Source organism: Cetorhinus maximus, chromosome 24 (assembly GCF_964194155.1).
Source record: "Cetorhinus maximus chromosome 24, sCetMax3.hap1.1, whole genome shotgun sequence".
Lineage (NCBI taxonomy): Eukaryota > Metazoa > Chordata > Chondrichthyes > Lamniformes > Cetorhinidae > Cetorhinus > Cetorhinus maximus.
Genome location: NC_135902.1, coordinates 21995258 through 22012426, shown reverse-complemented (window position 1 = coordinate 22012426; position 17169 = coordinate 21995258). Strand labels below are relative to the sequence as shown.

Sequence of the window (17169 nt, the reverse complement as noted above, 5' to 3'; positions counted from 1 at the left end):
TTGATGATGGGGAATGTGGTGGTGGAAATCCCAGATGGTGCAAGAATGACTAGGCAGGCTGGGAAAGGAAGCTGAAAGGTGGGAACAAGTTGAGAATTGGGACCTGAATGTTTGGGTCCAAGTCTCCTGTTCCTGGGATGAGGGGGTTGTCCAATGATGAGAGGCTGAGTAAATTGGGTTTATATTCTCTGGAGTTTAGAAGAATGAGAGGTGGTCTCATTGAAACCTACAAAATTCTGAAGGTACTTGACAGGGTAGAGACTGAGAGATTATTTACGTTGGTCGGGGAATCTAAAACATGGGGCAGAGTCTCCAGATAAAGGGCTGATCATTTAGGACTGAGGTGAGGAGAAACTACTTCACCAAAGGGTGGTGAATTTTTGGAAATCTGTACCCCAGAGGGTTGTGCATGCTTCATTGTTGAATATTTTTAAGGCTGGGATAGGCGGATTTTTGGTGTCTCAGGGAACCAAGGGATATGGGGAGCAGGCAGTAAAGTGGAGTTGAAATCCAAGATCAGCCATGATCGTATTGAATGCCAGAGCAGGCTTGATGGGTCATATGCTCTACTCCTGTCCCTATTTATTGTGTTCTTTCCCACCCAATTTTCTGTCTACACCCACGGAAGTTATGTCAGAGTACTGGTGCAACTCTGCCAGAAAATCAGTGTGTAGTGTAACTCTGAACAGAATGCTGCTGATAAAATGAAGGAAGGGTTGAAGCGGAAAGGTGCCAATACTATGTCATGTGGTGGTTGTGCTGAATTGAGGGCCACACACTCATGTTTTTTTGTTTCAGAGTGACATTGGCAGCAATGTGGAGGTTCTCAGCGTCTCTCACCGAGGGATCAAACTGTTGAAGTCAGTGAAAGCGGTCGGAATGAACACTGAATATTACAAAGTTCTTCAGAGTTACAGGTAAGAGGCAGGGAAAGAAACTTTCATGAGTTAGTGTGTCATCCAGGTATGTCAGTGTGTCTGATTCTGTTACTGTCTTCAGCTGTGTTAGCATGCCTGGGTGTATCAGTATGGACCTGCATATGTGTGTGTGTGTGTGCATGGGTGTGTGCATGGGTGTGTGCATGTGTGTGGGTGTGTGTGTGTGTGTGTGTCTGAGTGTGTCATTGTGTCATCAAGTGTCTGTTGGCATGGCTGTGTCTCAAATGTCAGTGCTTCAGGTGTGCGCAGCTACATCTGAATATATCAGCCCATGGACACCTTTATAGAACTCCTTGGTTACCATGTTTAAAATCATCGAATGATACAGCATGGAAGGAGGCCATTTGGTTTATTGTGCCTGCGCTGTTCAATTAGTCCCACTACCCTGCTTTTTCACCATTGCAATTTTTTCTGTTTTCTGTTCAACTCTTCATCCAATTCTCTTTTGAAAGTTACTGTTAGGCAGGATTTTTGTTCTGAGTTCAGGAGCCGATACCAGAATTAAATTCAGGTCCCAACCCTACACAGTGTCCAAAATAGTTACCCAAAATGATTTTCAAAGGAATGGTGAATTAAGAGCCAGAGGGCACGCTCACTGTATAATTAAGGGCAGCAGGTAGGCTCCCAAAGTTGGAGAGCCAATAGGAAGCCCTCCAGCATTGAGAGAGCGGCAGCCTGCTGGTGCAGGTAAGGGAGAGAGAGGGGCATATCCAGATGGAGGCGCCCTCTCAGCACTTACAAACCTTTTATAAATAAAAATGTCCACAGCTGCCTGACCACTGTTATCTGAAAAGAGATTTAAATGTTTCTGGATCTGGGCCCCATTCCACAGCCAGGAGGTTGCCTCCTTTCACTGGCCATGTTTCAGGTTCCAGCCGCCAGAGGTGGTCCACCTGCCATAGAACCATAGAACACTACAACACAGAAAACAGGCCATTCGGCCCTTCTAGTCTGTGCCGAAATATTATTCCGCTAATCCCAGTGACCTGCACCCAGTCCATAACCCTCCAGACCTCTTCCATCCATGTATCTATCCAATTTATTCTTAAAACTTAAGAGTGAGCCCGCATTTACCACGTCAGATGGGCAGCTCATTCCACACTCTGACCACTCTCTGAGTGAAGAAGTTCCCCCTAATATTCCCCCTAAACCTTTCCCCTTTCACCCTAAAGCCATGTCCTCTCGTGTTTATCTCTCCTAATCTAAGTGGAAAGAGCCTACTCGCATTTACTCTGTCTATACCACTCATAATTTTGTAAACTTCTATCAAATCTCCCCTCATCCTTTTACGCTCCAAGGAATAAAGTCCTAACCTGTTTAATCTTTCCCTGTAACTCAACTCCTTAAGACCCGGCAACATCCTAGTAAATCTTCTCTGCACTCTCTCAATCTTACTGATATCCTTCCTGTAGTTAGGTGACCAGAACTGCACACAATACAACTGGAAAGTTCTAGTTGGCATGGGAGAGGGGCCTTAATAGGCCCCTCAATTGCCTTCATTGTCTCGTACCCTCCACTTGCAAACAAGTAGCTGTTTTGTCCCCAACCTGCCCTATTTGGAAATGGCTCGGAGGTGAGACTGTGCTGACAAACTGACAGGCCAGCTGGCAGTGGGCAGTTCCGGGTCCGCCCACCTCTGGCCCCGTTCACCAATGACCCACTGAAAATTCGGGCCATTGAATCTGTTTCCACTATCCTTTCAAGCGGTGCATTCCAGATCATAACAAATCACTGCATATTTTTCCCCCTTATTTAGCTCCTAGTTCTTTCGCCAATTACTGTTAAATATGTGTCCTCTGGTTCCCTCAGGAAACAGTTTCTCTTTATTTCCTCTATAAAAACATTTTGTTATGTTGAACTTTATCAAATCCTTCTCCAAGCAGAACGATCCCAGCTTCTTTACCTTCTCCACATAACTGAAATCCTGGTGCTATTCTTGTAAATCTCCTCTGAATCCTATCCAAAACCTTGACACTCTTTGTAAAATCTGGTGCCTAGAATTTGTGACAGTACTCCAGCTGGGGCCTAACCAGTGATTTATATAGGTTTAGCATAATTTCCTTGCTTTTGTACTCTGTGCCTCTATTTATAGAGTCAAACATTCTGTATGGCTCATCTGCCCATCTTCAAGAATGTGTACATCCACCGCCAGGTCTCTGTTTCTGAATCTCTTTTAATAATGTACCTTTTACCCATGCCACATGTACGCCCATTTCATCAGTCTCTCTCAATCTATCTCAATTTCCTGAAGTTTGTTACTATCTTCCTCACTGATTACTACATTTCTGAGTTTTGTATCATCTGCAAATTTTGAAATCATGCCCTGTATAGCAAATTTCAGGTCATTAAAATATACCAGAAAACAACCTCCTCCTGGCATCATGCCCTAAACTTCCTTTGGATTGGTCCATGGTTATGCTTGCCTTCTGCAGTATGGCTGACCAGGAAACTCTCTTGCTCTTACCACCTGCCATTGGCAGGATTTACAGGCTGATAATCAATCTGTTTGGCCACATTATTTCCATTGAGTCCTGAAATGGGACTTGAACCTGGAGCTTCTGGCCCACAGGTAGGGATGCTACCACTGCGCCACAAGACCTCCACACCAAAAGTACCAGTGATCCTAAATACAGACCCCTGGGGAACACTGTATACATCCCTCCAGTCTGAAAAACATTCACCCCTACTTTCTATTTTCTGTCTCTTGTCTAATTTTGAATCCAGACTGCCGTTGTCCCTTTAATTCCATGGGCTTCAATTTTGCTAATATGTTTGTTCTGAGGTATTTTGTCAAATACATTTTGAAAGTCCAGAAATACATCAACCATACTCTCTTCATCAACCCTCTCCATTACTTCATCACAGAACTCAATCAGGTTAGTCAAACATGATTCACCTTTAACAAGTCAATGCTGCCTTCCATTTATCAATCCATTTTTTCCAAGTGCCAATTAATTTTTCCCCAGATTGTTGTCTTTCAATAGTTCCCACCACTGATGTTAGGCTGACCAGCCTGTAATTGCTGGGTTTATCTCACTTTCTTTGAACAGGGGTGTAACAATCATAATATTCAGGCACCAGCCCCATATCTAAAGAGGATTGGAAGATTGTGCAATTTCCACCCTTAATTCCATCAGCTGCCTAGGGTGCATTCAATCCAGACTGGTGACTTTTCACTTTAAGTGCCTCCTTTTTATTCAATCCTTTCTACTATCTCCTCCTTTACTTGTTCATAGAATAGTCAAGATTTAACAACACAGGAGGCCATCCTGCCTATCATGTCCATTCCGTGTTGGAACCTTAGAGAATGTTGCCTGCAGAAGTGATCCAGTTGAGGCTGGGTAATATACCTGTGCAGATAACGGACACCTCTCTCTCTCTCTCTCTCTCTCTCTGTTGCAGTTACGTGGAAATACTGAGTGTGACATTACAGGAAGAAACCATACTGGAGCTTGCTCTGAAGACTGAGCAGCTGGTCCTGTATTCGGAAAAAGCCAAGCAGGCAAAGGCACTCATCACTTTATTCCTGGAGGAGTTGCAGAAGGTACAGCATTAGATCTTAAAAAATGTCACAGTGAAGGAAAATGAAGCAGGCATTAAACTAAGGCAGGCTGCTAGAAGGCAACAACTTAGACTGGCAGCCCATTGTGATTTTTTGGAAAGATCCACACTGATCACCCTACAGTATTACTGACATAGGAACAGGGTCCGTGCTCATATAGGCACAACTTTAGTGCTGATATTTCTCATGGGACTGGTACTATCCCAATATTGGGTCTAGTTACTGGTACAGGTGCTTCCCCAGTTTTGGTTGTAGTTACCAGTACAGGTTCTGCTCCAATATTGGGTGTAGTTCCTGATATAAAAAATCTCACAGAATGTACAGCACAGAAACAGACTCTTTTCCCAACAATTTCATACCAATGTTAATACTCCACATGGGCTTCCTCCCACCCCTCTTCATCTAATCCTATCAGCTTAACCTTCTATTACATTGTCCCTCGTGTATTTTTCTAACTTTCACTTAAATATATCAATGCTACTTGCCTCAACTACTTCATGGGCAGAATTTTACGTCCCTAGGGCAGGCATGCGCCCAACCCAATCTGGACTAAAATAGTGCGCGATGACATCGGGCAAGCATCCTGACGTCATCACGCACTCACGTGATATTTCGGTCAGCGGGTGCGCGCGTGAGTCAAGTGTGGCGAGCCAGCATGAAATCACGGTTAGAGCACAATCGCGGGCAATGGTCCGTTTCACGGCTGCTCCTGGGCCCACCCGACAAAGGGAAAATCCTGCCCCATGTGTAGAGAGTTCTACATTCTAACTGATCTCTGGTTGAAGTGGTCCCTCCAGAATCGCCTATTGGGTTTATTAGTGAGTATCCTACATTTATGACCCTGAGTTTTGGACTCCTGCACAAATGGAAACACCTTCCACCCGTCTATCCTATCAAATGCTTCTTATTGGGTTACCCCTCAGATTTCTCTTTTCATTCCTTTCTGATTGGTATAAGCTTAGTTCTGATATTATTCTAGTAAATCTTGTTTCATCTATTTCAGTGCCTCTATATCCTTTTATAATATGGAGACTAGTATTCCTGGTGGGATCTATCAAATTTTAAGTCTTACTGGCTTCTCTGCTTTTCAATTCTGTACCTCTAGAAATGGCTCCAGTACTTTGTTTGCTTTTTTATGGCCTTATTGATATGAGTTGTTACTTTTAGCGATTTGTGCATTTGCAACCCTTAGATTCTCTTTAGATTCACGTTAGATTTTCTTCTCCTCGACCCTGTTTAGACTCTTATTTAATAAGAAGCTTGTGGTCTCCTTAGCCTTCCTTTCAAAATGCTGTGGAGTTACTGGTACAGGGACTGCCCAGTTGCCAGTGTGGAGTTACTGGTACAGGGGATGAAAAGTGCCGGTGTAGTGACTGGTACAAGGATGACATTTAAGATGCTGTGGTCAATTGTACTGTCCTATTCATTGTTCCAGTAGAGATCAGTGATTTCACTAGAGACCTGGCCAGAATTCAGCTCGTCTGGATTGCATACCTCAGCTGCACAGCTACTTTAACAGGCAAGGCACTGGGATGTTTGATTCATGTGTTCACTTAGTTGAAGTCTTGTTATTTTATAGGATTGATTTATATTTTCTTATAGGACTCCAAACATGTCATGGCTATTAAGAGCTACATCACAGATGACAAATGCTTGCTGAACTTTCATAAAGGAGACATCATCAAACTGTTGCCTATGGATGGGCTTGAACCAGGTTAGTTACAAGGGGAAATTACAAACACTGCAATCATTCAGCATTAGGGCCTCATTCAACAGCAGATGCAACAAAATAGACTTAATACCTAATCTGATTGGTCAGGCACCCAAAGGGCATGGTCAGACATCCAACCTGACTGGGCAGTGCAATTGGTTCCATTATTTTAATGAGAATAGCCCAAAAAATTGATTCTGTTAATTTCCTGCTTTTATTCGGGTGACCAACAGAAAATTGCAGAAATCCATTCGAGCTTTCGACATCCCACACAAGCAACAACAGAGGGCAAGTGTCATGGAGGAGGGGTGGGGGGGGGCTTGTTAATGACAAATTTAAATAAACCCCTGATAAGACCTCAGGAGGATTATTGCTGTCAGTGTTGGGCACACAATAGAAGGGTATTGAGAATTTGGAGAGGTTACAACACCGATTCATTGGGATTCTGCCGAAGATGAGAAAGTAGAAAGACTCGATAAATGAGACCTTTTCTCATTAGAACACTGTAGATTACAGGGTAATATAATAGAAGTTTTAAAGTTCTAAATTGCTGAGTGGTATAAACAAACTGACTTTTTGATTCCAGTAGTTGAGGTGTCTAGAAAGAGAGGCCATGGAAACAAGATGAAATTTAAGAGACTAGAACAAGGGGCAGGAGAAACTTTTTCAGAGAAAGTCGTGAGGCTGAGGCATTCACTTCCAGGGTCAGTGATTGAGTCAGAAACAATGTCAAGATTGACGATTAGATTGGATAGGTGGCCGATGGAAAAGGGAAAGAAAGGAATATGGAAACAGGGGGATGTAGATGTGATTAGAATGATTTTCTTATCTGGGTGGTATACGCTGGCACAGGTTTGCTGGGCCGAACGGCCTGATTTGGTCTTGTAACTTTTATGTATTTAACCCATGTTGTACGTGACCTGGTACAATATAAAGGAAGCTTTACCCTGATTTTAAATCATTTTTTTATCTCATCTGGGAGCGTTTGAGGAGGCATAATAGAGTTTTGCTCCATATACAACCCATTCTATAGCCGATTTAGAAATCTTATACAGAACAGGGAGGTTTACACTTCGCTGCCTTCAGAGTGTTGGAGCTTTTTTCTGTGTCTATGCTGCCAATAGCTTCTCCCATATTGATGCAAATGTTTAAACAAAAGAAAAACCCTCTAGAATCTTCTCCATCACAGATTATACAAATTCTCCTTAACACCAGAACTTGGGTAAAATCTTTAGCAGGATAGAAATATGAACAATTGCCTGAAACATGAGGAAATGTAGAAGAGAAATAAAGATGTAAAGTGTGACAGAGAGTAAGCTGAGAGGTATGGCCCTACCAGTGTTGTTCATCTTGATCTATTCCTTCCATAGGTTGGCAGTTTGGATCGATCGGTGGTCGATCTGGCATATTTCCTGGAGACCATGCTCAGCCAACGGCAGCTCCCGATTACTATAGCAGTAACGTGGGGAAGAACAAAGAGTGGCAAAAAAGCACGCCCAGTTCTAATAGATCATCCACGAGAACGGTAAGAGAATGCAGTATCCAGAGCAGCACAACATATGGACATGAAGGGTTGAATACCTGGTCTGGACTGAGTTACCTGATTTCAGCTAATGCAATGGATGGTGTGACACCATTGAACTCAGTAACACAATATTAAAGATGGGGAAATTAAGCAGGTTCGTAAGGTCATAAGAAATAGGAAAAGGAGTAGGCCATTCGACCTCTTGAGCTTGCTCCAGTATTCAATAAGATCATGTCTGATCTGATTGTGGTCTTAACTCCACTTTCCGATCTGCACCCAACCCCTACTAAAACCCTTGTCTCCCTTGTCAATCAAAAATCTGTCTAACTCAGCCTTGAATGTATTCAATGACCCATTGCATCCTCCCAGCATCCACCCTGTCAAGTCCCCTCAGAACCTTATATGTTTCAATAAGATCCCCTCTTATTCTTTTAAACTCCAATGTGTACAGGCCTAAGCTGCTCAACCTTTCCTCATAAGACAACCCCTTCATCCCAGGAATCAGCCAAATGAACATTCTCTGAACTGCTTCCAATACAATTATGTCCCTCCCTAAGCAAACAGACCAAAATTGTACACCGTACTCCAGATGCGGTCTCACTAATGCTCTACAGCTCTAGTAAGACTCCCCATTTTTATACTCCATTCTCCTTTCAATAAAGGCCAACATTCCATTTGCCTTCTTAACTACTTGCTGTACCTTCATGTGAGCTTTTTGTGATTCGTGTACAAGGACACCCACATTCCTCTATACAGATTTCTGCAGTTTCTCTCCATTGAAATAATATTCTGCTTTTCTAAACGTTCCTCCAAAGTGGACAAGTTCACATTTTCCCACATTATACTCTGCCAAATTTTAGCTATTTACTTAACCTATTCATATCCCTTTGTAGACTCTTCGTGTCCTCTTCGCAACTTGCTATCCTACCTATCTTTGTGTCACTAGCAAATTTAACTACCATACCCTTAGTCTCTTCATCCAAGTCATGAATATAGATTATAGATGAGGCTTCAGCACTGATCCCTGTGGCACTCCACTAGTTACAGTTTGCCAACCCGAAAATGACCCATTTATCCCGATTCTCTGCTTCCTGTTAGCTAACTAATCCTGTATCCATTCTAATAAGTTACTCCCTACACCATGAGCTCTTATGTTGTGTAGTAACACTTTATATGGCACCTCACTGAATATCTTTTGGAAATCCAAATACTACCAATGGTACAACCATCTACTGGTTCCCCATTATCTATCCCTGCTTGTTACTTCCTCAAAGAACTCTAATAAATTGGTCAAACACAATTTCCCTTTCACAAAACCATGTGGACTCTGCACAATTGTATTATGGCTTTCTAAATGCCCTGCTATTACGTCCTTAATAGATTCAAGCATTTTCTCCATGACAGACATTAGGCTAACTGACCTATAGGGCAAAATTTTCTGCTTGACATGCGGGGGGCGCGTGATGAAGTTCGACGCGCACCCACAATTAATTAACGGGCTAGTTAAGGCCCTTAAATCAGCAATCGACGCTGATTTTCAGGCGCCCGTGCGATCTTCGGCTCAGCACATGGGCGCAATGGGCAGGCGGGTAAGCAACTTTTTAATAAAACTCATTCACAGGTGGGATAAGAGGGCTCAGCGGGGTTGTCAATCTGGTCTGTGAGTATTTATTGCAGAAAGTTTTTTAAATTTGCCTGTATGATCTTTAGGAGGTCAGAATGAATTCCAGCAGCTTTTGTGTACTTTGAACCCTCAAGTCAGCACTCTTCAGTCAGGAATCTTTATCAGGTCTGCAGCTTTCTGGAGGCCTCCCTTTAGCCTGGGTATGGGTTCTGACATGTCCACTGAAGGCAGCTCCTCTGAGGAGGAAGGGAGGGATAGAATAAGGAGGAGGCCAGGGATGTACAAGCAGCCTCCAGGGGAGCCGCCTTTGGGAGTACAGGCACAAGGGGCTCTGGCCAAGAGATGGTCCAAGGTGGAAGGGGCCGCAGAAGAAGCCACTATCCTGCTGCCAGGGTATACAGACAGAGAGGCAGCTACCTTAATATGACTGAGGTGCAGTGCCAAAGGAGGCTCCGACTGTCAAGGGAGACAGTCAACTACATCTGTCAGATGATTGGCCCTGAGATCTCTCCTAACTGTGTGGGTGGACACCCCATGCCAGCGGCTCTGAAGGTCACAGTTGCCCTCAACTTCTATGCCTCTGGCTCCTTCCAGGGCTCGGTGGGTGATCTTTGCTGTGTCTCCCAATCAGTTGTCCACACTTGTGTCAAGCAGGTCACAGACGCTTTGTTCAGGTGTGCATTGACCTTCATCCACTTCCGCTGGGACCAGGCAAGTCAGGCACAGCAAGCCAGAGGCTTCGCAGCCATTGCTGGCTTCCCCCGCGTCCAGGGTACAATAGACTGTACACATGTGGCCATCAAGGCGCCAGCAGGTGAGCCCGGTGCCTTCATCAACAGGAAGGGATTCCACTCCATGAACGTGCAGATAGTGTGTGACCACAGGACGCTGATTCTACAAGTGTGTGCAAGGTACCCAGGCAGCTCCCACAACGCCCACACCCTCAGACACTCTCAGGTGCCGGGGCTCTTCAGTGCTCCAGCCCGGCTTGTTGGCTGCTGGGTGACAAAGGCTATCCCGTCAGAAGGTGGCTCATGACACCTCTCCTACACCCAAGAACAGAAGCTGAGCAGCACTACAACAGGATCACGCCTCCACAAGGGCTTTGGTGGAGAGAGCCATCGGTCCTCTCAAGCGCGCTTCCGATGCCTGGACCGCGCAGTACCCCCCAGATCGTGTCTCAGTGATAGTGGTACCATACTGCGTTCTCCACACTCTTGCGCTGGAAAGAGGGGACGCAGTGGACGATGAAAACGTTGACGCAGTGGATGCGGCTGCACACATCCTGAGGATGAGGAAGCACAGGGGAAATATGAGGGGCTAAACACTGACCCAATACTACACCAAGGAGGCAGGGACACCCGGGAGACTTTAATCCAACGAACCTTCAGCTAGCTCCACACAAATGGATCAGGAGGACCAGCCTTGCCTGGCGCTTCCATACTCAGCACTTAAGTGCTACATCTGCCACTTTATCAGCTGCAACTAAGGGCTTTGGACATAAACCTCAATGTCCACTCAAACACTCATGACATGTATGTAAAACATACAAATGCAGCAAAAAGGAGCCACCCTCAGCCATGGTAACACATCTGGATTTAATTTTCTCCATCATATGGTCAAACAAAATGAAAGCAAAACGTTTTTCAAACATCAAGAAATAATAATAATTCCCTAATCTAGCGCCAACAGAAAAGCACCAGTGAGAAACCCGTGGTGTGCCTAAGGTGCCTTATGCTTACATTTACGGGTGCTATGTCTTGGTGCTGCCCCATCACTTCTGAGACAGCCTGCTGACTCTGTTGTCCTGTTGGCCTCAATGACCTTAGCGGCCATCCTCTGGCCCGTGGAGCCTGTGCTGGCCCCGCCTGGGAGGGATCTGCCAGGTCCACAGCTGGCATTTCCCCAGTCATTGCAGCCTCACCTGATGAAGCGGTCACTGGGAGAGGGGCAAAGCAGCTGTTGCCCTCATCCGGAGCACCGTGAGAGGAGCCCACAGATACGACAGGCAGCTGCTCCGCCGACATGAGGTTGTCCTGGACCTCCCTGCTCACCATCGATGGATGGGCAACGAGCTGGGAAACTTGAAGCCCACAGCATCTCCCACATTGGCAATGACCAGCTGTGGCCACTGGTGCTGTGAAGGCTTGCAGGTCCGAGCGTAACCCCAGGAGAGGCTGCTTGTTCTCCTGGAAGCCCTTCTCCATGAGAGTCGCCACTCTCTCCATGGAGGAAGCATGACACTCTGACATGAGGCTCATTGCATCACTCATGCTCCACGTGGACTCCTCCACCACGAACACCAAGCGAAGCATAGTCTCATGCAACACTCCCAGATGCATTCCCTGCAGCTGCTACGTCGTGGACAACTCCAGAGGTACATCATCACGCCCCGACTCAATATGTGCCTGGTCCTCTGCAGTCCTCTGGCTGCTGGCGCCATCGACTCTCTCTGTCTCTGCCAGCTCCTCCAGCGATTGTGAAGTGCCCTCTCCACTGTGCCCCGGGACACTAGCCAATGTTGCAATTCCCACCGATGTGCTAGTATCAGCGCTGGTGCCTGCCTTGCTGAAATGGTGTGACGCAGGTGACAGTTGAGGGCCCTCAGGTGTGAGAGGGGGCATCTGCAATCGATCCTGGTCGATAGGCTCTGATGATGCTGAAAATAACAACAAGGACAGTGGATCCGCACATTGACACACTTCATCCCTTTCCCCTAGGCTCATTATGCACTCAACCTTCCAGAACCTATGGAGATGAATATTGGTGGGGTGGCAAATAGTCAGGAGGAGCCCCAAACATGACAGGTGGATACAGACGGGCTGGTCAGATGGCCTAAGGAATGCCAAATGGAATGTTATGTGGATAAGTGTGAGGTGATGCACTTGGGCAGGAGAAACAAGGTACGGGAATACACGAGGAATGGTAGGACTGTGGAAAGTAAGGAGGATCAGAGGGACCTTGCTGGGCATGTCGACAGGCCCGTTAAGGTAGCGGGACAGGTACATAAGGCGTTTAAGAAGGTAAATGCCATACTTGCCTTTATTAGCTGAAGAATAGGAACAGGGAGGTCATGTTGCAAGTGCAGTAAATGCTGCCGAAGCCACAGCTATAGTTCTGTGTGCAGTTGTGATATGTGCTTCACGGGAGGGATGTGATTGGAGTGGAGAGAGTGCAGAGGTCACTGACCAGGATGCATGCTGGGCTGGAGAGTTGGAGTTATGAGGACACATAGCATAGACTGGAGATATTTTCCCTGGAGCAGAGGAGATTGAGTAGTGACATTATTGAGATTTATAACATTATGAGGGGCAGAGAAAGGGTCGACAGAAAGGAGCTTTTCCCCTTGGCGGAGGGATGAGTAACCTGGAGCATTGATTTAAGGTAAGGGGCATGAGGTTGACAGGTGAGGCGATGAGGAACTTTTGCACACAGTAATGTGGGACACACTGCCTAAAAGAGTGGTGGACACAGAAACCCTCCTAACATGTAATAAGTATTTGGATGTGCAGTTGCGATGCCATGGCGTACAAGGCCATGGAGATAGTGGTCGGAAATGGGATAAGGTGACTCTGGAAGGTGCTTGACATGCGCATCTTTGAAGGGCCGAGGGACCTTTGTCTATGACCCACACCTCTGACTCTATCAGTCTGTGAATGAGCAATGTTGCTACAATAACGATTCAGATAATCATCAGTGCTTTGGATGTGGGAAGACAGCGCAGATGTCACTGTGGACCTCAAATACCTGGCCTTTCCACCCCAGCCACACCGACACCTGTGGACCTGGGCGCATGGTGCCTTTCAAGCTCCAGGGCCTCCTGCTCGAAATGGCTCAAAATCATCAGCCTCCACTCCGCAAATGCTCACAGGCATTGTGAGCACTTTTCTCCTGAAAAACAGAGAAGACCATTCATTGCGGCTAATCACACATGTACTCTGCACACGCACACTGCACCCCAACCACAGTGGCCCATATCAGGCCTCCAGTGCCTCCTCTCCATGCTACCACTGATCAGTCACAAAAACATAGTACGATTGCTCCCAACCCCCCACCAACGACCACCTTGGACACATTCTGCATCCATCACTTTAAGAAACACACGGTCTTAGCTCCCATGGCAAGGAGGTGCAACTAGGTGCAGCGTCAAGGGCAGTAGATGGCTCTTGGCCACAAGACAAAGAACAAAGAAAAGTGCAGCAGGAACAGGCCCTTCGGCCCTCCAAGCCTGAGCCGATCATATTGCCTGTCAAACTAAAACATTTTGCACTTTCGGGGTCCGTATCCCTCTATTCCCATCCTATTCATGTATTTGTCAAGCTGCTTCTTAAACACCACTATCGTACTTGCTTCCACCACCTCCTCTGGCAGCAAATTCCAGACACTCACCACCCTCTGCATAAAAACTTGCTCCGCACATCTCCTCTAAAGTTTTCTCCTCTCACCTTAAATCTATGTCCCCTAGTAATTGACTCTTCCACCCTGGCAAAAAGCTTCTGACTATCTACTCTGTCCATGCCACTCATAATTTTGTAAACTTCTATCAAGTTGCCCCTCAATCTCTGTCATTCTGGTGAGAACAATCCGAGTTTCTCCAACCTCTCCACATAGCTAATAACCTCCAGACCAGGCAGCATCCTGGAAAACCTCCTCTGCACCCTCTCCAATGCCTCCACATCCTTCTGGTAATGTGGTGACCAGAATTGCACGTAATATTCCAAGTGTGGCCTAACCAAGGTTCTATACAGCTGCAGCATGACTTGCCAGCTTTAATACTCAATACCCCTGCCGATGAAGGCAAGCATGCCATATGCCTTCCTGACTACCTTATCCACCTGCGTTGCCACTTTCAGTGACCTGTGGACCTGTACACCCAGATCCCTCTGCCCGTCGATGCACTTAAGGGTTCTGCCATTTACTGTATAATTCCTACCTGAATTAGACTCTCCAAAATGCATTACCTCATATTTGTCCGGATTAAACTCCATCTGCCATTTCTACGCCCGTCTCCAACCGATCTATATCCCGTTGTATCCTTTGACAATCCTCTTCACTATCTGCAACTCCTCCAACCTTAGTGTCATCTGCAAACTTACCAATTAGCCCAGTTACATTTTCCTCCAAATCATTTACGTATACTCCAAACAGCAAAGGTCCCAGCACTGATCCCTGCGGAACACCACTAGTCACAGCTCTCCATTCAGAAAAGCACCCTTCCACTGCTACCCTCTGTCTTCTATGACCAAGCCAATTCTGTATCCATCTTGCCAGCTCACCTCTGATCCCATGCAACTTTACCTTCTGTACCAGTCTGCCATGAGGGACCTTGTCAAAGGCCTTACTGAAATCCATGTATATAACATCCACTGCCCTTCCATCGTCGATCTTGAGGCCCCCTTTCCACAATCTCATCATCGTGAATAGGACATGTGCTGGAGTTCTGAGTATGCGCCTAGCTGTGTCTCCTGCAGGTTGCCCCTAGACTAGTCATGTGCGACTAAGAGCAACACATGGCGCAGGGAGAACCCATCTCCTCATGAATCACTGAGGCTGATGTAAGCATGGTCACTATCTGCTTGCCCACCCAGCGTGCGACAAATGCCCAACATGATTCAATGCAGTGACGACAGTAAGACTTTGGTAGGGGGGGCGCCCTCAAAGGCTAAGGCTACCTTCTGGGTTAAATGCCCAACACCAACACGGTACTCACCCTTCCAGAGCACAACAAATCGTTGAAGCGCTTGCGGCACTGGATCCAGGTGCACCGCACCACACCGCGGGAGCTCACCACCTCTGCCACCTCCTCCCAGGCACGCTTCGTCATGTGGGGGGGCCTCCTCCTCCCATCCTAGGGAATCAGCACCTTCCCCCCCCCCTCCCCCAGCTGTGCTGCCACCTCCTCGAGGAGGGCAGCAAGGCAATCATCAGAAAAGCGAGGGGCACATTGGCCCCCCGCTGGCCTACCCTGCAGCCTGGCCTGCTCCTCTGCCCTTCCCTCCGGGGCCCCTGCGGTTGGATCTCCAGGTGGCCATAGCGAACAGCCTACAGGAGGCTGCCAGGCCTTCTTTTAAACAGACTGCTGGGTCGCCATTGGACCCGGCAGTCTGTACACGCCCGCTGCAACCTGCACACTCCCGCTCTCCATGGGAGTTGGAAATGCACCGGGCGGGCCTTAATTGGCCCGCCCGCGCAAAATGACGGTGCGGCCCCAATTGCGGGCGCCGATCGGGTCCGTGCCCACCCGCGTCCGCTCCTGCTCCGCCCGTCAAATGGAAAATTTTGGCTATAGCTTCCTGCTTTCTGACTCCCTCCTTTCTTAAATAGAATGCTCTTAACTGGAATAGGTGGGATGCTCTTTCAGAGAGCCACTGCAGACTCGATGGGCTGAATAGCCTCCTTCTGCATGTAAAGATACTGTGATAGATGTGTTATATTTGTGTTTCCCAATCCACTGGGACCTACCCAGAATCTAGGGAATGTTGAAAGATCACAATGAATGCATTCACTATCTCTACAGCCACTTCTTTTAAGATCCTAGGATGTGGGCCATCAGGTCCAGGGGACTTCTCAGTCTTTAATGCCATTAGTCTTCCCAGTGCCTTTTCCCTAGTGATTGTGATTATTTTAAGTCCACTTTTGCCTTTTGATTTTCAACTAATCTTAGAATGCATTTTGTGTTTTTTACTGTGAAGAGTGCGAAAACTATGAAAACAACAAAATATCTGTTGAACACTCCTGCCATTTCCTTGTTTCTTCCTCACCGGCACTGGGCATTCCCTGTACCAGTAACCCCTCACCGGCATTGGGCATTCCCTGTACCAGTAACCCCTCACCGGCACTGGGCATTCCCTGTACTAGTAACCCCTCACCAGCACTGGGCAGACTCCGTACCTTTCTTTCTCAATGAAATATATTTTTGTTGGCAGTTATGAAATATCTCTTTAAATGTCTGCCACTGTTCCTCTATTGCCCTACATTTTAACCTATTTCCCCAGACCACTTCAGCCAACTCTGCCTTCATTCCCTTGTAATTGCCTTTATTGAAGCTTAAGACACCAGTCTTAGACACACATTCCTCACCCTCAAACTGAATGTAAAATTCTATCATGTAATGATCACTGTTGCCTAGAGGCATGAGCTCATTAATGAATCCTGTCTCATTGCACATTACCAGATCTAGAATAGCCTGCTCACTGGCTGACTCTAGATTGTATAGCTCTAAGAAACTGTCCTGAATATACTCTTCTTTCAGGCTACCGTTGCCAATTTTATTTGTCCAATCTAAATGAAGATTAAAAACACCCAAGCCTCCATTTTTCCTTATTGTATACTCTGTCCTACAGTGTAGCTATTTTAGGGGGCCTATGAACTACTCTCGCAGGTAACTTATTTCCTTTGCTATTTCTTATCCTCACCCAATATATTCTACATCTTGTTCCTCTGAACCAAGATCATTTCTTAATACTATACAAATCTCATCGAAAGCTATCCCACGACCTTCTCCCTTCTTCCTGTCCTTCTGAAATATCAAATACCTTTGAATATTTAGGTCCTCAAGATTAGATGTTACAAAGACAACAAAAAGACAAAACTAATGGCTCTGTATCTGAATACATGTAGCATTCATAACAAAGTAAATGAATTGATAGCACATATTGAAGTAAATAAATATGATCTGATAGCCATTACAGACGTGGCTGCAGGATGACAAAGATTGGGTCCTGAGTATTGAGGGGTATATGATATTCAAGAATAATAGGAAGCTAGGCAAAGGTGGAGGGGTAGCACTGTTAATCAAGGATGGCATTG

The 17169-nt window shown here is 46.2% G+C and overlaps 1 protein-coding gene across 1 annotated transcript in view; it reads left to right on the top strand.

Moving 5' to 3' along the window:
• The window catches only part of myo15b (myosin XVB), a 461255-nt gene that overhangs the window by 407804 nt on the left and 36282 nt on the right, over positions 1 to 17169 (top strand). The window contains exons 49-52 of the mRNA XM_078529125.1: positions 799 to 917; positions 4341 to 4482; positions 6103 to 6214; positions 7582 to 7736. Coding sequence (XP_078385251.1) covers positions 799 to 917; positions 4341 to 4482; positions 6103 to 6214; positions 7582 to 7736 — 528 coding nt within the window. The remainder of the gene's footprint in view (positions 1 to 798; positions 918 to 4340; positions 4483 to 6102; positions 6215 to 7581; positions 7737 to 17169) is intronic.